This window comes from Octodon degus, unplaced genomic scaffold, assembly GCF_000260255.1.
Source record: "Octodon degus isolate 3935 unplaced genomic scaffold, OctDeg1.0 scaffold00033, whole genome shotgun sequence".
Classification (NCBI taxonomy): Eukaryota; Metazoa; Chordata; class Mammalia; order Rodentia; family Octodontidae; genus Octodon; species Octodon degus.
Genome location: NW_004524609.1, coordinates 3,572,434 through 3,592,840, shown reverse-complemented (window position 1 = coordinate 3,592,840; position 20,407 = coordinate 3,572,434). Strand labels below are relative to the sequence as shown.

Sequence of the window (20,407 nt, the reverse complement as noted above, 5' to 3'; positions counted from 1 at the left end):
GGTCAGACAGCACCTGGAGCTGAGGCCTGCCTAGGAGAGCACCACACTGCCATGCGGCACAGGGGACAGCTACTGTCTGAGGCTCGGCAGGCCGTTCCCGCGCATGCAAAGCTGCTATAGGTCTAAGTCATAAAAGTCCTCCAGCTCATCGTGATACAAGTCCCACTCGTCCTCAGAGTCAGTCCGCTCGTCGTCCCCACCTGCAGCCAAAAGCATAAGCAACATCTCGCCCAGCTCAAAGGTGACCACCTCCTCTTCGTCGTTGGCAAAGGAGCTGCTGTTCTCTCCTCAATGAGCTCCCAGAAGTGGCTCCTCCGTCGGGCCGGGTATCTGCTTGATGTTCCCACTTTCTGTCTCTGTGGCTCCTCTCTACGGCCATCAGGGTACGCATGCTTGTAAAAACAGTTCCCTCCAAATGGGCAGCTCCCACGGCCTTCATCAAAATGCCTGCGTGTCTTGTTGCTCCCGGCCTGCTTGCATTTCTGAATGAGTTTCCGCTTCTCTTCTTTCTCCTCCACCCAGTACTCACTTGGAGTGACAGTTAGGTGTGATCCGGCATTCGGGGCAGGACTTTATGATCTTGCTCTCAAACTGCTTAGCACTGTTCCACTTGCGGGTGCACTGGAGACAGTAGGTGCGGCTGCGGTTGGACAGGACGCCGAAGGGCCTCACTGGGGTTGGCTTTCTCATGCACCACCTCCGTGCAGATGCCACACACCATGTCTTTGCTGCGCTGCACGGCAAAGGACAGCTCCATGTCCTTCTCATGGGCTTCGATGCAAGATTTTATGCGCTGGGACCTCTGGGCTGTATCCGCCGGGTGCAGGACCTGCAGCCCACACATGTCCCAGGCGTCGCTGCCGTGCAGGTACGCACCGCTCTCCCCGTAAATGCACTCGCCTGCGGCGGCATAGGGGCGCGGCTGCTTCCTGGTCTCCACCGCAGCTGGCTCCTTCTCGGACTCCGCGCTGGGCCTGGCCCTGCACGGGGGCCTCTGCGCACGCAGGAGCAGTGCCCGGGCACAAGCTCGATGGCGTTCACCCAGTCCTCGGACCCTGCGCCCACCGCAGGGAAGTTCCCACTTGTGGACTCAGCCTTTCCCGAATTCATCTCCACAGTGGTCCAGGGACGGAGGAGAGACTTGAGGCGGCGGCAAGGGATGGTTCTGCGGTTTATGAGTAGCAGCTTCCTCCTGTCTCCAGCAATGGCTTGCCGTGCTCATGCCTGCAGCAGTCTGCACACACACAGCACCCTCGCTGGAAGCACTTGCACACGACACCATAGGGACTGTCCGAAAGGCCATGTGAGTAGCGACAGTTATCTCCTTCCTTACAAACCCCACGCATGCAATGCCTCGCTTCCCCGTTCGGGAACATGTTCTCTTCGCTGCTTCCTGCTGCGGCTGCAGCTGCTGCTGCCTCGGGCAAAGACAGCCGCCCCAAGTCTCACGGACCTTTTGCCTCTTTGCAGGTGGTTCAGGAGCGACTTCCCTTTTTCCTCTTTAACTGCTTTGCTAGCTTGAGGAAGCCAGGAACATCACCACTCCAACTGCTACTGGCTGCCGGATAAGCTCCTGTTCTCTGCTGACTCTAAAACACATTAAAAAAAAAAAAAAAAGAATTTCCTTCTGATTTTCTAGGTGTTTATTAGAAAAGGTGCTGAACAACAATGTATTTGTTTTATGCTTTTGTTTTTAGAATTTGTTGAGATTGTGTTTTTTTTCTTCTTTAGTCTACTAATGTGACTTTACTTTGGGCTCCCTCAAAAGCAGAGCTGGGGTAAGCTCTTCGGTTCAGGCGAGTTATGTGAGAGATGATTCCAGGAAGCAGAAAATGCTGATGGTGAGGGAAGGGAGAGGGAGAGGGAGGCAGGAGAAGAGGAGAAGCCTGGTGGTGTGTGTGTGTGTGTGTGTGTGTGTGTGTGTGTGTGTGACACAGGGTTTCACTATGCAGGATTTTCCTATGCAATTCAGGCTGGTCTTGAACTCAGAGATCCTCCTGCCTCAGCCTCCCAAGTGCTGGGATTATAGGTATGCACCATCATTCCTGGTTATCAGAAAATTTTAAATTACTGATTCCACTTCTCTACTACTCTAGACCTACTCAGGCCTTTTGTTTTTATTAAATTAAGTCTAGCGTGTTTTTTGGAGATTTTATCTTCTTTGCTTCACACTTCATGACACACTTTATTCATAGCCTTTTTATTTTTATTTCTGTGTCCTTTCTTCAATACTACCGTGTAGTTTTAAATACCCCATTTAGTAACGTGAAGCATGTTTTCCTGTTCTTTACAACCAGTCTCCGGAACCAGCCATACAACAGCAACTATGGAGTTGCTAACAACACCCACTTCCTCTCTGCGGCTGTGGGGCACCCGTTCTACTTTCAGTTTCTGAGTTGGTAGTCTTCCTTTTGACATTGTACTTAGGCTCCTGAGGGTTTTCTGGGGGGTGGGGTGGAGTCTTTCTTTCATGCTGGGAATCCAACTCAGGACCTTGCACTTCCAAGCAGGCTGTGCCGCTGAGCTCCATCCCCGCCCTAGGCTCCCCTTTTAATTCCTGGTGACACTTGCGTTATTGTTGTGTTATCATTCTGATCCCCATAGACTCCCCATAGCTGGGTCTCCCCCCACCCACCTGCTCTGACTGAGGCAGGGGAATGAAACTCCCAGCCGAAGGCTACCTGGGTGGAGTTTGCGGTCCCTAAAACCAAATAATGAATTTTAGGAACAATGGAGCTTAAGAGCAGACTATATTTATTGGGGGAAAGAAATCTGTCCAAGAGGACAGAAGGGGGACCTGAGCAGGTTGTCCCCGAAGCTGTGTCTTCCAGGGATTTTTATAGAGTAAAACCATGTGGTGAGGCGAGTCTAAGGTGGGAAACAAGGGAACTCCCTCAGGTGGGCATGAGGTGGGACAAAACTATGGTCAGTCAATGAGACTGCAAGCACCATTGCTTAGATAAAATTGATTAAATCCAGGACCAAATGCAGAAACGAGTCATGTAGCGCGCAGGCATGGCAAACAGGCATGAATACTGAACTGGGGTTTTTCCTGTGGGGGGGGGTCTGGTCCTTAAGGTGTCCCTATGACTCATCTAGAATATCAGTCATGGATGCCTATCATTTTTTAAAATGTATTTGGTTGCTGCAGGGTCTTACTACTCAGCTCAGATTTGTGGTGATCCTCCTGCTTTCAGCCTCCCCAGCGCTGGGATTACAGGCATGCACCAGCCCCGTCCCCAGGGCAGGCTGAGCATGTGGTGCTGGGGATCGAACCGTGGTCCCTGCGCTTGCCTGAGCAGACACTTTAGTCCCGAGCTATCTCCCTGGCCCTGGATGCCTATCTTTAGGGAGGTATATGGCTCTCAGCGTGCGGTCCGGCCCACACAGGGGTCTGTGTCTCCCAAACTGGCAGTCATCTGGTCTTCCCTGCTGTCTCCCTAGGGCCTGGCCCTGTCTCGCTGCCTATAACGTTTGTCTGGCTTGGCTCCTGCAGCATGACTCTCCCACGTGGCACCAGCTCCTCCTGGCTGGGGCTCCCAGACCCCCAAGCCCTTCCTTTCGCCTCTTTCCGTCCCAGGCCAGGCCCTGCCCCTCCTTCCATGTACTTGCCGGCTCTGGTCCTCACTGATGCCTTGGGCCAGCTGAGTCAGGGGAGGTTGAGTCTGGAAACTGAGTGGGCATCCAGTCTGTGCAGATGGCACACGGTGCATCTGCAGGACAGCTTCCCATGCCCGCCTGGGCTTCTTCAGGAAGGTCCAGCCCGGCTGAGTGCAATCCGGACTCTCCTGTCCAGCACAGAGCCTGCCAGCAGGGCTCCCCACAGGACCTGGGGTCCCCAGGCCTGCACCCTGCAGGCCCCAGCGTACAAAGAATGCCTGTGTGCTGCTGCCCCCGCCCTGCCCCTTGCCCTTTGCCCCAGGAGCGGAAGCCCTAGGCCAGGCCCCCGCTTAGTGATTCTTTCCTCCGTCCTCTGCTGGCACTGGCAGGGCCCCGGGACCTGAGGATGTGCATGTGGCTTCCTGACCCCAGCTAATGAGAGGAAATTCTGTCATCAGGGCATAGGAAGCTGGCGTTTCAGGCTGGGGCCGCTCCCTGAGTGGTGCTGGCCGGCCCTCCGGCTCCGTCTCAGCAGCCCTCTGGCCCCTGGCCGCCTGTGGACCCTGCCGAGATGCCTTCTTTGGGCCGCTGGGGCCTGCCCACAGCCCTTCTCACCCTGCTCTGCTGCTCAGGTGAGCTGGTGCCCCTGGCCCCTGGCGTGGGGCAGCCCAGGGGTGGGAGTGGCCTTGTGCCCTGGCCTTCAGGCAAGGAGCTTGCTGACGCTCTGCTTCCAGGCTGCTCTCCCACGATCGGTGGTGGGGCTCTGAGTCACTGCGGCTCTGGGTGACGGGTGGCGTCCTGGCCTTCTGGACATCAGGTGGAACAGGGTGCCCGGGCTCAGGGTATGCTGGCAGGGGCCTAAAGGTGAGGGTGCTGTCCAGGCTGTCTTGTAAACAGCCTCAGCGTTGCCTGGGCCCTCAGGGGCCTCCCCCTTGGGCTGTGCCAGAAGCAAAAGCGAGGCTTTGCTCATTTGTCAAACAGGCAAATGTCCCTTCCCTTGGGGGGCCGTGGGCGGCTGGTGAGGAGACAGGGCTTCAAGGTGGCCCATACCCGTCTGTCCTGTCCCCTGACTCCCTCCTTTTACCACGCTGATCTCCCCAGACACCAGGCACACACTCACGACAGTCTGCACCATGGTTTCCTTTGCCTAGAAAGCTCCCAGACTACCCACTAAGGCCCGCGGGGCTCAGCGCCCGCTCCTGTCCTGTCCTTTTGGAGCCTTGCCGACCACACCCCTGACTTCCTTTCCTGCCCCGGCCACTGGCTCGCCGCAGGGGCTCCGGCCTGCTCTTTGCTTTTGTCCAGCTCCTTCACCTCCAGGTGCGCTCTGCCACTGGTCATCTTTGGTCCCTGTTGCATCCTCAGGGCTCCTTCAGTGCCTGGCACCTAATGGGTGTTCAAAAGCACTTATGAAACACCAGGAAAGGGAGGCTAAAACCAGGGCCACAGTTCAAGGGCCACAGCTCAGGGCCACTTCCATTCTCAGAGAGGCTTTCATGGAGGAGGGGACGTTGGGCTGGGCCTTGACGGACAGGCACCATGAGCTCAAGGGGGACAGATTGGAGTTGACCAGCACCCGCAGATCCAGATGAGGGGGCGCCTGGAAGGCTGCCTCCTGGGTTGAGCAGGAATTGAACGCAGGGGCCAGGCTTGGCCTTGATTCTCACCGCCTGCTGGCATGCAGCTCCACTGATGGGGCAGCAGGGACATCTTTTGCCCAGGTCTTCTGGTTTTCTAGGTCCTGCCGAGATAACTTTCGAGGTTGATGTGTGGCCAGAGAAGCTGGCAGTTGAGACCAGCGGGTCGGGTAGAGTCAACTGCAGCACCACCTGTACCCAGCCTGAGTTGGGGGGTCTGGAGACCTCCCTGACTAAGCAGTTGGTGGACCAGCGGCCTCAGTGGCAGCAGTACTTGGTCTCAAATATCTCTCAGGATGTATCTCTCATTTGCTACTTCTTCTGCGCTGGGAATTCGCTGACAAAGACCGTCCACATCAGTGTGTACCGTGAGTGGCTGCGCATGCGTGTCCCCCCCACCCCCACATCCCCCCCACCCCCACCCCCTCGGGGCAGAGCCTGTGTCTAAGCGCACCGGGATCTGATCCACCTCTGCGCGTCGCAGCTCCCGCTGCCCTGGTGACCCGGAGCAGGGCAAGCCTGGGTGCCCAGAATGTGCTCAGACCCTGAATCGCACACCAAGGAGAACAGTCTAGGTTTCCCCAGACCTCGGAGTCCCTTAGCAACAGTGTTTCCTGACTCCTCCCAGCTCAGAGGCAGGGCGCTGCACATGTGCGGCGGTGGGGGACGCAGAACTGGGGATGTGCCCCAGCAGCCCCTCTACTCCGCAAGGAGCTGCTCCTCGGTATTCCTGCTGAGGACCCACGGCGAAGGGGAGGCCCCCGCACACACCTGCCGGCCTGAGCGCCACCAAGGCTCCAGATAGGCCAGGTTCTCTCATGAGCTACGCAATAGGATCAGGGGCTCCAGAACACAGCAAGAGGCCCCAAATTCACATTTCATGCCTATTTTATGGGTGGGAACAGGGGGTGGGGGACTATGCGTGTTCTTGACATAATTATCCAATTGTTTAATCTGTGAAATTTGTATTTAAGATATCTGTAGAGGAGACACACACAGACCTAAACTTTGTGTCTTCAAAGCTGGGTGTACGGGTTCTGGACTTTTTCTTTACCTGCATTTTTTTTTTTTCTCCGAATGCCTTCAGGGCAGGTTTGGCTGGCTTGAGTTGTGGGGATCGAACCCCAGCAACCTGAGCCTGACTGCTTGGTTGAAGCAGCCACTTAGAGAGCTGAGCTACGGGGCAGCCCCCATTTACCTCCATCGTGTCTCTTCTCGTAATCCATATAAGCACTGCCAAGCACATCTCTGCACTGTGGTCTGCGCTGGGCTGGGCCAGGCCTCGCATGCGCAGCCACGGGGCTGGAACACCCAGTGTCAGGAGCCGCCTGGCTGGGTGGGCCTGCAGACATGGCCCCCACCCGAACGGCACCTCCTTCCTTCCCGCCCTCCAGAACCTCCACAGCAGGTCACACTGAAGCTGCGGCCCATCCGGGTGGCCCTGGGCACAGCCTTCACCGCTGAGTGCGGGGTGGCTGCTGTGAAGCCCCTTGAGGGCCTCACCCTCACGCTGCAACGTGGCCAAGAGACTCTGCAGAATTGGACCTCCGTGGAGGCGGCACCTGCCCGCGGAGAAGGCTCAGTCACATTCAACAGAACGGCTCAGGGAGGCAGCGGCCCCCTCACCTTCCGCTGCCAGGCCGCGCTGGACCTGCGGTCTAAAGGCGGGGACGTCATCTACAGTGTCTCAGAGGCCCAGGTCCTCCAGGTCTATGGTAATTGGACCCGCATGGAGGGGGAGCTCGGGGGAGAGAAAAGAACTGAGTGCTTCTCAGGCCAATTAAGGCATACATGGAGCCCTAAAGTTGCCCATTCTTCCTGATTCCAAGTCCTCATCCTGGACCCTGACAGCCCCGGGGTCAGGAGAGCTCTGTTATCTACCTGCCCTCTTCCAGCTGCATGGCCTGATCAAGGCCGCTCTCTCTGTCCCTGCCACCTCTCCACATGAGAGGGTTGGCCTGTCTGCCCCGAGTCTGCTGTTCCATTCTGGTGGCCCAAGTGTGCCCTGTCTTTGGGGAGCTGAGTGGGCGCTGCCTGAGGAGGGGCATGGGCTGGGCCGTGGTTCCTGGTCACCATGTGCTTGTCCCAGGGGCTACTGGCAGGCAGCCTCTCCCCAAGCACCTCACCGCGGTCTGGCTGGTAGCTGGAGCCCACACCACTTTTCTTCTAGCCGCCGCTCTACAGGCAGACCCCATGTACCGCTCCTTGGCAAGCAGGGCGACTACAGATGGATGGGTGGGTGTGAGGTGAGGGGCAGACATCTGGGCCTTGCCTGGGCCAGCATCCCAGTCCTCTAAAGTGTCTGTTCCCTCCCCAGAACCCGTGCAGGACAGCCAGATGGTCATTATTGTCACGGTCGTGTCGGTTCTGCTGTTCTTGTTTGTGACGTCCATCCTGCTCTGCTTCATCATGAGCCACCGTAAGTGCCAGAGGCAGAGAGGCTACTACGGGGTGCTGGAGGCCTGGCGGAGGCTGCCCCAGGCCTTCCGGACGCAGCATGTGTGAGCCACGTGGCCGCCACCACGGCGGTGCTGGGGTCTAGCCCAGCGGCTAGGGTCACCGTCCAGCCTGGCCCACAGACTGTAAAAGGAGCATGGGACCCTGTGGATGTTGGCTTCTCTAGCCTGAATATAGCGCCTGGACTCAACCTGGTGTCCTCCACACCTGCTCCTGGTGGCAGCTGGGACAGGGACCCGCAGGCCTGTACACCCAGCTTTGCAGATACACAAATCTAGGTCCGCATGCCCTCCCTCCTGCCCGCTCCTTCTCAGGGGCCTTCCAGGGCCCCAGATGACCTCCCTCATGTAGCCTGCATGACTAAGTGCTGCTAGGGCAGGGCAAGGAGACACCCTGGCCCGGAGAGGCCAGGGACATTGTTCCCACCTGTTCCCCAGGGTCCTCTGGCCAATCTTGGGAAGAATGGGAGTAGCCCTGCCTCTCTGGTGGCCAAGGTCAGCTCCCTGGGTGGCTGGTGGGGTCCCAAACTGTTCCCTGACCAGGGAGCTGCACGGAGCTTGCAGGAGCAGCCCTTTCCTCTTGCCTCCTGCCCCACTCTTAACCCACAAGGTGACCCCACAGCCTCTGTCATCCCAGAGACAGGGATGGAGGTGGGCTAGGGCTGGTAGTACGGGAGCATGGCCTGGTCTAGGCAGAGTAGGGCTGGGAGGGGGCTCTTCTGGACCACAGGCTGTGCTCAGAGGGTGTCCTTCAGGCAGGCCCCCACACTGAGGCGAGGGCTGTCGCATGGATGCACAGTAGCAGACAGCAGCGGACAGGCAACGACTCCAGGGCCGCTCTCAGGCCTGCTCTGGAGCTGGTGAGGACCCTGTGAGCCCCATCCTCAGAGCAGGCTCTCGGCATCGTAGTAGTCTGGGGAGAGACAGAATCTCCACCTTGCAGCCCTCCCGCCCCAGCGACTCCAGGCACCGATGGCGGGAGGCCCCACACCCCACCCCAGGCCTGGGGCCTGCCTGCCCAGCCTCCTACCTGAAGCTGGAGGTACATCTGCACCCACAGTCCCTGTGGCGCTGGGGGGCGGGGGCGGGGGCACAGCTCTCCTGAGGCAGGGGCACAGAAGCAAGCCCCCTTCAGAAGCCCAAGGGCCCTGCTGGCTCTTCGGGTCCAGCCCTCACAGGTCCTTGGCAGCACCCACACCCCCCAGCTCACTTACATCTCCGTCTTCCTGGAGGGAGGTGCCCTGGGCATCCCCTGGGGGGAGGGCTGGCCAAGGGGAGCAGGGAGGAAAGGGCCTGGCCAGAGGGGCCAGGGCAGGTAGTGGTGGTGGAACACCAAAGGCGCCTCCTCCTGGCTATTCACCTCCTCCTCTGGTTCTTCCTGTTGCCACTCAAGATAGACCTGGCAAAATGAGAACAGGGAGAGGCAGAGCAGGCCAGGCTCTCCCTGCCACAATGCCATGCTTTCCCTCCGCTATTTTCTCAAGATGGCCCTCATGATGCGGGTTACCATTTAGTAAGCGTGTGCTACATAAAGCCTGGCACCTTGTGGACATTTATTCCTTATTTGCGGATGGAAAAACTAAGGCTCTGAGAGGCTGAACCATGTGTCTAAGTCCCCCGCCTCCAACTAAACAGTGGCAGAGTGGGGCTGCAAGAACCCGGTTGTGAAGTCAGACCCGGGCCTCAAAGTACATAAGCTCCTCCTGGCCTTTCCCCCAGCTCCCAGCCCACCCATGTCACTCAAGAAAGTAGGGTGTTCGTCCCAAGGCCCCAGGAGTGGGGGACCACAGCAACTCCTTGGTGCCCCTCTCTTCCTGGATCCTACTGGCAAGAAAGGCTCAGCCCTAGTATGGGCCCCTCCTACCCTCACACGCCCTTCTTCATTCCACCTCGGTGTCCTCTTCTGCTGACTGGGACGGTCCAAGGGTGCCCACCCTCCTGGGGTCCAAGAGGGGCATGCACTCCTTGAACAAGAGCCAGAGCCTAGGACTGGGGACTTGCTCACGGAGTCTGACACAAACTCTGGGGTGTGTGACAGATGCTAAAAGGTGGGCTAACTTCTTGCTTCTCTGGGCCCAATCCCCTAACACCCACCCAGAGCACAGGTGAGTGGCGCAGGGAGGGGAGTGGTGGGGTGAAGGGAGGGGCACCCCCACGCACCTGCGGACAGGGGCAGAGTGGCTCAGGGCTTAGCGCCCCAGCCACCAGGCGACTCAGCAGCAACTGGTGCATCTGCGCATTCTGCAGCGACATCAACTCCAGCAGGTCTGGAGGGTCAGCGGGGGTTCAGCAGGCCCACCCGGCATCGCCCCCCGCACCTGCCCCACTGAAGCACGAAGTGGGGTCTTCATTCCCAAGTATCCTATGGACGTGGAAACCCAGATGGACAGAGAGAGGGCGCATGCGAGGCCGAAGGGGCACGGGAGGGCGACCCCAGTCTCACCTTCCTTCACCCGGCCAGGCTGCGGCGGGGGACTGGGGACCAGCAAAGGAAGGGGCTGCAGGATGGTCACGGAGGGCTGGGGACGAGGGCAAGGGTACTCAGCCGGGCCAGTGCGGAAGAACGGGGCGCGTCGCGACCCCAACGGGGGCTACCTGCCCCGATGGCGGCCTCCGGAACTCCGCGGGAGCCACTTCTCGCCTCTCCCCATCCCGTGTGTTTCTCGAGGTTTCAGATCTGCCTTCTCGTCCCCACCTCCAGAATCCAGCCCCACGCGCACCCCGCCAGCCGCAAGCTCTGCGTTCGGGTCTAGCCTCACCGTCGGGGCTACGCTCGGTGGCGGAGCACTAGCCCAGCTCGCGCCAGCTCTGGAAGCCATGGCCGGAGTTCGCTGGTCTGGGTTACCTCGGCAACGCGGACGCCGAGCGCGGCTCCTCCCACGCATGCGCGGGCCTGACCCGGCGGGGAGCAGTGCGTCTTGCTCCTCCCCGTCCCTGTCATCGTTGCTTACCCTCAGGAGCAGGCCTGGGCGGCCAGGTTTACTGAATAGATGAGTGAGGTGCTAGCTAGGCTTGGGTTCCAGGTCTGGACCCCTGGCTCAGCAGGTGTGAGAGCCCTGTAGGGCCGGCTTGGGAGTGAGGGCCAGGTGGGCGAGAAGGGCCTCAGGTCCGCTCCTGACGCTCAGGAGAGGGATATTCTGTGGACAGAGTGCAGTTTCTGAAGAAAACCGGAAAGGAAACACTGGCTGAACTCACGGAAAAGGTGGAGCTCTGCCCAGGAATGCATGCCCGGGTCTTTATTTCGGCTGTTTGCTCTTTGATTCCCAGCGAAAGTGAGCCTTTTGTCTCTCGGAGGTGGACAAAGGTGGCAGTCCCCAATCCTGTCCCCTATACTGGAAAAATTACCAAAGCATGCATTCTCCAGACAGGAAGTTAGCAAGGTCTCCATTGCTTAAGAACAGGTGAGGGGAGATCTATTTCGGCAGCTATACCCATGCTAAGATGGACCATGAGCAGCCCTCAAGGAAAATCCGGACAGGAAGCTGGGATTAGCACCCTGGGAGTGGCCCTTCCCCACCCTCCACTTTGGTTTAGCTCCCTTTCCTGGCAGTCCTGGAGTCTGGAACTAGAAAGACACCCCCACCCCCACCCCACCTCCTGCCACTGCCTTTGTCCCTTTGTCCGGTCAGCAGAGAGGGGCTCATGGGCAGTGCATTAGCTGTGTCTCTTGGTCCTATCACTTTAGTAACCTTCTGCAAGCTGAGATCCAGTGGTCACAGGACCCCAGCCAGTGCAGCACACTCCTCCCCTAATTCCAGGACAAAATCCATTTCTGTAGTCACCACCAACAAACACTGAACAAGGCTGTGGCAGTGCGTGAAGGTGTTCATTTGGGCCCTGGTGCAGCCCGGTAGGGCAGTGAAGACGCACCCATCAGGAGACAGCAGAAATAGGAGAAAATTTCTGCAGGAGATAGCTAAGTAGGGATAATCAAAAAGGCAGGACTCATCCCTAGGGGGTGAAGAGCTGAGGAAGCCTGTGTTTGGACAGCGCCAAAGAAGCATGGGAGAGGAGAGGCCGTCAGGGGCAGATGCAGCGCCCGACAGGCCCTGAAATGACCCCATAGGTCCAACTGTCTGGGTGACAGAGGAGCAGACAGGTTATTCATGGGTCAGACTCTAATGCCAAGTTATGGAATGTTGGCATCACGGCATGAGTGATGGAGCCGTGACTGGGTTTTGAGCAAGAGAAATAAGAGGTGATATGCACAGCTGTGTTCTAGGCAGATTCATCTGTTCCTCACATCTTTGTTTATTTCCGTCAAAGTTCGAAACAACAAATGTCCTAGGGGTGTGCAGTGTCCCAGTGGGATGCTCCTCAGCTGTTGACAGTCTTGGTATAGTATATCTTTATTGATGTTGAAGGGTATTCAACAGTGTTGAATGAAAATGAAAATACCAGTCGGAATAGTGATATCTTATTTTTGTTTTATAAATCAGGGCCAGCCAGATAGCTCAGCAGACTAAAGTGCCTGCTTAGGCAGAGCGCCGCAGTCAGGGTTTGATCCCCGGCTTGCAGTGCTGGCCCCGTCCCGAGGGCGCCCTGAGATGGCAAGTGAGACTGGGCGTGGTGGCGCGCACACCTGTAATCCCAGTGTTTGAGAGGCTGAAATCAGGAGAATCACTGTGACTCTGATCTACGTTGTGAGACCCTGTAGACCCTGTCCTAAGTACATTAAAAATAAATAAATAAATCATATATGCATAGCTGGGGCTCATGCCTTAGTGGAAGGCAAGTGCTTAGCAAGTGAAAGGCCTTGAGTTCAATGCCAGCACACACACACACACAGAAAGAGAGAGAGAGAGAGAGAGAGAGAGAGAGAGAGAGAGAGAGAGGAATGAATGTGTACATGAATGTGTGTACGGCGAGAGACATAGTGATCCAGCTACAGAGAGGCCCTCAGAGCCCCTTGCCCCTGTGGGACAATGGGGAGGTGTTGTCCACACAAACTTAGAACCCCCGGGCCTGAATTCTGCCCCCACCCCAGGGTAGCCCGCTGCTGAGCACCTTACTGACTTTCTTCCTTTTCCTGTCCATCTTCCACCCTTATCACGCTGCTTCCTGATTCTCCTTCCCGAGAAACCACTTGCTCTCAATTCCTGGCCTCAGACTCTGCTTCGGGGGAATCTCACCTAAGACATCTGCCCTGGCTTCTCCTCAGCTGTGCCACCCGCTGCTGAGAACTTCTGGGAACAGCTAGTGTACCTCACCTACAGGACAGTCGGGCTCGAGAAGTTAAACACCAAAATAGACGCGGAAGCAAAGCCTTCTGGATATAGAATGGCCAAAGGGTTCAACTGAGGCCAAGCTGGTGACAGGGAGGATGGCCAGGAGGCTGCCTCGCCACTTTTGTCCCTCTGAAGGGAGCCAGGTGTAGGCTAGAGGTGACTATGGAAAGCAGGTGAGAGAGGGTCCAGTTCCTCGGGGTGTAGAACTGCATGTTAACTTTACACAAAATGTGTATTTTGGGAAAAGAAAGCTGAGGTGAAAACTCTCTGCCTCATGATATTCAGTTTGCACTGTTTGTCAAAGGAAACCAAAACACTTGCTGTTTGGAGGGGACAGGCACGTGGGCGTCTGCCCCTTACGTCAGCCTGAGCAGTGTCGGGGGAGGTAACCTGCCTGCAGTGTCCCTGCCTACTGTTATTTTCTTTCAAGCATTGAGCACACAGCCTACTTCCTTTTAGTTTGTTTTCCTTAATGAGAACTCTTGTTGGCATCTTTGAACTTTTTTGTTCAGGCGTGTGTGTTTGTGAGTGTCCCAAGACACTTTGTCCTGCCTGTTGCCTCGCTGGATCTATTCCTATGAATAACCTGCACATGGACAAAGATTTGTACTCACACTTGTACATCGCGGTGTTGTTTTTAAGATTAAAAAATTTAACATCACTCAATGTCCAGTAATAAATGGATAGTTGAGTCAATGAAGGCAACTAACCCAGTGGAATATAGCAGGGTCATGAAAGACCATGGGCCTGCAAAAATGAGCCACCTCTTCTCTTTAGAAGGAAACAGAGAGGAAAAGTCCCTTTCCCAGAATTCTAGTAGAAATCTCAGTGCTTACTTACGGCGCGGGTAAGAAGGTGTTAACGAGAGAGCTGCAACCAAGCAAGGGGTCTCTTCTTGAGACCAGGTCCTGCAAGAACTAGAATGTGAGGCTTGAAAGAAAGGGGCTCAGTACAGCCCTGCAGAATTCTGTTGGTGACATAGAATTACGTGACTGACAACAGATACGTGGGAAAGTCGTGTTTCTGCTTAGAAGCTCTGACTGCACAATTTCTGCCAAGTGTGATCGGCCTTGAGAGAGCTTTGCAGTGGTTGTGTTCAACAGGCCCCCGATGGAGCCTGAGACTTAGGAATAGGTTGTGGGATGTTCTGGGACGGGGACCCTCCGAGGTCCCACCCCACTAGAACTGCACTACGGGATAGAATTCCAGAGCCTTCTGCTCTGGGACTCCTGGGCCTAGGAGCCACCAACCATGAGGGGGCGTCTTGCTGAAGTCCCAGGAAGTCACCTCTCACCTACCAAATGCTTGAGGCCAGGGGTGGGGTGTGAGAGGCTGATCCCATTCTGGTGCACCAGGGTGGGGTTTTCTGGGAAGTAGTTCTATTGTGCAGAATTATGTTGCTCATCAGTGACAGTAACTAAATTTAAACTAGTTTAAGGAAAAAGTGGGGGATTTGGGCTTTTGGTAGGATAGCAGTAGGAACTCTAAAATGTGTTGTTGGGTCCCTCTCTGCTACCTCCTTTCTGCCGTCTCCCACCCTTCTTCCTCCTACAGATGAACGTTCCTACTCTGGCACCTTCAGCAAATCTCAGTTGCTTCTGACAGATTTAGAGACTTCTGAGTCTTTTTTTTTTTTTTTTTGTATTTTAGGGAAGGATCTACAGGGTGTTCAGGGTCTCACTTCTAGATTGGACTCGTAGTGATCCACCTGTTTACAACCTCTCAAGCAATGGGATTACAGGCCCGCACCACCACACCCAGTCTCCATTGCTGTCTCAGGATGCCTGGGAGTGGGGCCCGCAGGGGCAGGCCCGAGGCTCAAACCCCCAACCCCTGCACCTTCTTGCAGGCGCTTTAATCCACTGAGCTATTTGGCTGGCCCTTTGGGAGTCTTTATGTCTGGGTAGCTGTAAATTCCAGGGAAAGACTATGATTGACCCCGCCCCCATGGCCAAGAGGACTGGCAGACTTGGGTGACATTGCCATCCGTGGTACAGGTGGGGTGGCCACCAGGAAATCAGCATTCAAATTTCATGCATGGGAAGAGGGGATTCCAGAAGGAAGAACAAGGTTGAGGAACACTTCTCCTCGGGCTAGGGAACAAAGCCCCACTCAACCAACAGCTCTTGTTTCCCAGTCAGCTCTATCCCTAATCCAGATGATACTGCGCAAATTACAAAAGTAGCCCCTAGTGCCGGTGAGATAGCTCAGTGGACTAAGCCCCTGCTTAGGCAAGTGCAGGGACCGGGATTTGATCTTTGACACCAAGTGCCGTGTGGGCTCTGCCCCGGGCACGCTGAGCCCGCCACAGAGACTGGGCATGGTGGTGCCTGCATGTGATCCCAGTGCTGGGGAGGCTGAAAACAGGAGGGTCACTACGAGTCCAAGCTGTGCAATGAGACCCTGTACCACATACATAAAAAAAGGTAGCCTTTCCCTAAGCACTTGGCTAATACATCACAGACTAATCTGTACCACCCTCAATGTGGTTAGTGTCCCGAACAGGAACTACCTTCCCTCATTAAAGGCCGTTTGACCCCACAGAGGTTTTAGGAGGTGACCCAGGTGCCAAGGCAGAGGCCAAAGCCCTTCCAGCACCCACAGACAGAAAGCGGTGTCCTCTGGGGGCAGGGCAACGGCAGGCGTTGCAGGCAGAAGCCAGCAGCAAAGCAGAGGGACACCATAGCAGGGCTGGGGGTGGTGAGCGGGAGGCGCAGCTCAGGAGGCGCAGCTGACGAGGCAGCTCGCGAGGAGGGAGCGGGGAAGACATGCGCGTGTTTGGGTGTGAGATGCCTGGATCCCACCAGCAGTGAAACCAAGGGAGAGCCGGGTGTGGTTGCGCACACCTGTGATCGCAGCACTTGGGAGGCCGAGCCGGTAAGATCGCCAAGAGTTCAAGGCCAGCATGGCCTAAACAGTGAGTTCAAGGCCAGTCTGTGCCATAGAGCTACACGCTCTCAAAAAACAAAAACTGAGAACTGCTGGTGGGAGAGGCCAGTGGGCAAGGCAGGATGGAGGACTGTGTACAGAGGGCACCAACACTCACACTTAGACTTGGAAACAAGTCATTTCGCAGCGGGTAGGCAACCTTCTCCGGGGCCCACGGTGGCACCTGGGCAGGGGCCAGGCTGTGTGAGGTCCCAGACCCACAAGAACCGTTCCAGCAGCAGCTAAACCTGTCCCCAAGAGAGGGGGCCTGGGGAGATTGGCTAGGAGGAAGGAGCCCAGCCCTGGAGCAGAAGATCACGGTTTACCAGCCTCCCTGTGCCCTCCCCAAAGGACACTCTGTCCAGGGCTCAGCTTGTGGCGGCGCCAAGCAGCAGCCAGAGCTTTGAGGGCCAGGAAAAGGCGGTGTCAGGGCCGGATGCAGGACGGCCCCGCCCACTGTCGGGAGGCCATGGGAGGGACAAGCGCAGGACTCTGGGCGCCTAGACGCACGCCTCTTGGCCTCAGCCAAGATGCCTGGGAGCAGCTCCGAGATGAAGGATTTCCCAACTTCTCCACTAGGGGTCACCACACACCCAGAGTGGAGCGTGGGGGAGGGGAGGTAAACCAGACGCTACCCCCAGCCCCCACTCCCACACGGACACATACACGTACACGCTGCGCAAACTCTGAGGGACAGATGCCTGGCCAGCGGGGAGTAGTGGAGGGGATAGAGGAGGTGTAGAAATGCCCCTTGAGACAGCTGTGTGGTGTAACTAAACAGCTGGAGGAGAGTGTGGTGTGACAGCAGGTGGATCTATGTAGCCACACACTTGATATGAATCTAGAGACCGTGGTAGGTGGCCCTGTGTTCATGTGAACAAGGCGTGTGTGTGGGTGCAGGTGACTGACAGGTAAGCCACATCTGAGAAAACAACCCACAAGCACGGTTGTGAGGTGTGCACACGAAGAATGCACTCAGTTAAGACGTGTGTCAATGACACGAGGCACCTGGGTCCATCTGGGCGTGAGTGCACTGAGATATAGATCGGTGTATGTACAAGCCTCCAGAGAGCCTGGGGTGTGCGCGTGTGAGCGGGTGCTGCGTGTGTGCGGGGGCACCTGTTGTGGAGATGTCCATGGGTGTACAAAGAGCGACTTTTGTACGTAGCCGAGCCTGTGGGGTGCAGCCTTTGCTCCTGGAAGGGGGCACACGTGTGTGCCTGAGTCACTGTGAGTGTGCGAGCCAGGCTGTGCCAGGGAGCATTTCTGGCAGTGAGTGTGACAGGAGATCAAGTGTGAGAATGAACCCGTGCATATTTGTCAAGGCTGGGGAGGACTGGAGGGGAGGCACACACGTGTGCCCCAGCATGTGTGCGTGTGAAGAGCTAAGTGTGTTACAGCCCAGCACCCTGGCTACAGAGGCTGAGCCCTGAGTGCCTGCGAGGGCAGCTCGGAGGCTCCCACCTGAAGATCGGCCCAGGCCTCGGGTTTCACTCATGACCCTGTGACATCAGCGGCAGCAGCTGTCCCCGCCGGCCCGGCCCCCCAGCCAAGTCCCCCAGAGCTCCAGCCCAGCCCGAGGTGGGCACGACACTAGGCTCAGCAGCAACCACTCCACTCGGCTCAGTGAGTACTGCGCCCCTGCACCCCAGCCAGCCACATCCCCAGGCCAGGTCACCCCAGGGACAGGCCACCCGGCCCCTACCCAGCCTGGATCTTAGGAAGTCACCACTTTGCTCGGGCACCACCGGCCTCCTGCCCACACCGGGCTCTGTTGCCCAAGCCCAGGCCGGGTCTGCCTGGCCAGCCTGTGTCCTGACCCCTCGCTGTCCCTGCACTTGCCTGCCTGTGTCAGGACATCTGTTCCCCGGCCTGCCCAGCTGTCCTTGCCCTCAGCAAGGGTCTTCACTTTGGTCACAAACGGCCCCATGGCTAAAGCTGGGCTCTGGACAGGCACAGGGTGACCCAGGGGACAGAGACCAGGCTGTAGTTTCTTCAGGAGAGTGGGGAAGCCCAAAGGTGGCTGGCGGGGCCCATGGCTCCCCGTGCGGGGGCAGGGTGGGGGAGAGGGCTAGCGGCCCTGGTGCTGGCGGCTCCTTTGCTCTGCCGCAGGAGGAATTTGTGAGCCGCCAGCACAGAGTACCTCCTGGCAGCCGGGATCCAGCCGCTGTCCCGCCCTCCTCCTGCCCAGTCCCATTCGCTCTTCTCTGAGCTCTGGAAAGGGGAGGAGGCCAGGGACCCCCCACACCAAGGGGGGGACTTTGGGGAGCTGGGGCCAGAGAGTTTGAGGGGTAAATATCGAGGCTCCAGAGAGGAGTCAGAGGGACCAGGAGGACATGTAGAGCTCAGACTGTAGCCAGGAGCACAGGGCCAGCGACCCTGGCTTCCTTCTCGCGGGCAGAGCTGGGCACTGGGGCAGCGGCTGGTGGGGATGGCCGAGCGGCCTGAACCCAGCTCAGGGACGCACCTTGGCAGAACATGGAGCTATGAGTGGATGGGCCAGAAGGGCTGATCCTTCCCAGCGGACCCCTTGCTGAAGGGATTGGGAAATCCCAGTCTAGGGGTGAGGGGAGGAGGGGCTGTGGGGTCTGATGAAGGACGGTGTGAGCAGAGTCCGGTCCCCTTTCCATGCCATCCACCCAGGGAAGCCCTGTGTCTAGCCGCTCCTGCCCCACCGCTCAGCGGAGGGGTCGGACTAGCCCAAGGCCTCACGGCACCCCACTGTGGCGAGGTGGACTCCAGGTGGGACACCTAGGGTCACGTTGCTCTCCACCCATATCCCAGCAGGAGTCTGTGCAAAAATAAATCACCCAGCAGGGCCTGGGGAGGGTGGAGGCAGAAAGAACCAGAGACTGTAATCTGCCTGCGCAGATTACAGAAGGCAGCAGGTCTGCGCATGTGGAGGGGCTGTCCTAGGGTCGCCCTCTGTCGTCTGCCACAAGGCTGTGGTTGCATCCCAGGGCTGAGCTGAGCCAAGGAAACTCCAGCAGTGGCGGAGGTGGGAAATGTGTAGTGGGGAGCGGGGCAGGGAGCCCTGGTTCTCCCAGGACCCTCCAGATTCTTCCATCCCCCTCCCCCAGTCCCTGAGTGTAGGGGTGTGGACTGCTGGGATCACCCCCCTAGGGTTTGAAGCCACATCTCCTGGGTGGGACTGGGTAGAGGGCTAGACACAGCCAAGGACCACTAGGCCTTGACCGCCAGGCACCGAGGCAGAGGCGAGCCTGGCCCAAAAGCCCCTCAGCCCCAGACACATGTGACACAGGCCCCCTAGTCTGCATTCAGAGGTTGGGAACTCCCACCCCATCTCAGTTGTCCCTCAAGTCTGTGCTGGAACTTTAGGGAGCTGGGGGAAGGTATTGAGGGTCCTTGCGAGGTGGCATCTGGACCAGCCTGGACGTGCTTTATGGATTCTGGTTGGAAACTTCCCTGGGGCCAGGGCTCAGGAAGCTGCCAGAGGGGAGGTTTGCTCCACTCATTCTCCTCAACCAGCTCTCAGCCCCTAACTTCCAGACCAGTCCAGGAAAGACCCAAGGCAAGTGCCGAAGGCACTGATTTGGTCGGATGCTGGGTTGTCTAACAAGGCCCCTGCCTTCTGGGGCAACTCTGGCCACCAGAAGAGGAAGTATAGAGTAACAGGGCGGTGGGATAAGGCAGTGAGGGGATGGGCGACAGCTTTTGGAGAAGGCTCCAGAAGAATGAACCCTGGGAGGAGCGGAGGGACAGGGATGGAAAGAAGAATGGAAGCTTTGCCACCCTGAGGCCTCAGAGAGCATGCAGGGAGATGGGGCTGGGGGAGAGAGATGCTCCTGCTTTGTCCGTTAGGCAAACTCAGTTCCTTGACTCCTGACCAGGGCTGTCACTCACCTGGGGCACACAGCTAGTGAGTGACCAGGGCTCTGTCATGGCAGCCAGGGCCCCTGTTCCTTGGGGACAGTAGGGAGTGGGGCAGAGCTGGCTTCTGAGACCCACGGCCAGCAGACTGCCATGGACACTCTTGGGCTGGGCCCCTCAGTCACTCAGGTGACCTCAGAGGCCCACAGGTCTGCAGCGGCAGGGACAGGTCAAGTGTCCTCTGAAAGTGCTAGTGGGGCTGGGGGAGCCCTGTTGCCCTCGCCTCCACGGCCGCTGCCCCAGCCTTTGGTGTGTGACACCCCAGGCTGCCACATCAGCAATGGCTATTTTTATTCCCTGCCTTTTTCCGTCAACAGCCTGTGTTGGGGGGGGGTGACAAGAGGAGTGAGGGGCTCCAGGAGCCAAAGGACAGCAGGGTAGGGGGCAAGAGGTCCCCATCACAGGGAAAAAGGGTGAAACCCCAGTCGTCCCTGGACCCTGCTTCATTTTTTAACTGATTTGCGAAACTCACCCTCCCCCACCCCGTAGGTACTAGAACTTATGATTTCCATTAGACTGAGGCTGCTGCTGCCGTATACTCTAGTGGTTAAAAGCCATCGGCCACTCACTGAGGGCCCTGAGGGTTGGTTGTCAACCCCAGTTTACAGATAAGAAATAGCCAGGAAGTTGCTTACCTTCTCCGTGCCTCAGTTTCCTCATTCATCAA

General features: G+C 57.5%; 3 protein-coding genes and 1 pseudogene across 4 annotated transcripts in view; 2 read left to right on the top strand and 2 right to left on the bottom strand.

The window, feature by feature from the left end:
* Positions 1-33: 33 nt before the first annotated feature.
* LOC101587668 lies at positions 34-1,349 on the bottom strand (annotated as a pseudogene).
* A 2,600-nt stretch (positions 1,350-3,949) lies between these two features.
* Icam2 (intercellular adhesion molecule 2) lies at positions 3,950-8,572 on the top strand. Its single transcript, XM_004630165.2, has 4 exons — positions 3,950-4,232; positions 5,339-5,605; positions 6,632-6,952; positions 7,555-8,572. The coding sequence occupies exons 1-4, from the start codon at positions 4,172-4,174 to the stop codon at positions 7,740-7,742; spliced, it is 837 nt and encodes a 278-aa protein (XP_004630222.1). The 5' UTR covers positions 3,950-4,171; the 3' UTR covers positions 7,743-8,572.
* Prr29 (proline rich 29) lies at positions 8,515-10,622 on the bottom strand. 2 transcript variants are annotated; one of them, XM_004630164.2, is made up of 6 exons: positions 10,453-10,622; positions 10,137-10,212; positions 9,854-9,960; positions 8,908-9,092; positions 8,724-8,794; positions 8,515-8,606 (listed from the first exon to the last, which is right to left on the bottom strand). In XM_004630164.2, exons 1-6 carry the CDS (start codon positions 10,576-10,578, stop codon positions 8,578-8,580), a joined length of 594 nt encoding a protein of 197 aa, XP_004630221.2. In that variant the 5' UTR covers positions 10,579-10,622; the 3' UTR covers positions 8,515-8,577. The 2 variants fall into 2 exon arrangements, with proteins under 2 accessions (XP_004630221.2, XP_023569748.1); XM_023713980.1 differs by having other exon boundaries at positions 8,562-8,794.
* Positions 10,623-17,375: 6,753 nt separating this feature from the next.
* Positions 17,376-20,407, top strand: part of Scn4a (sodium voltage-gated channel alpha subunit 4) — a 45,665-nt gene continuing 42,633 nt past the window's right edge. Inside the window, exon 1 of the mRNA XM_023714160.1 lies at positions 17,376-17,475. The gene's annotated coding sequence lies outside the window, so the exon portion shown is untranslated. The remainder of the gene's footprint in view (positions 17,476-20,407) is intronic.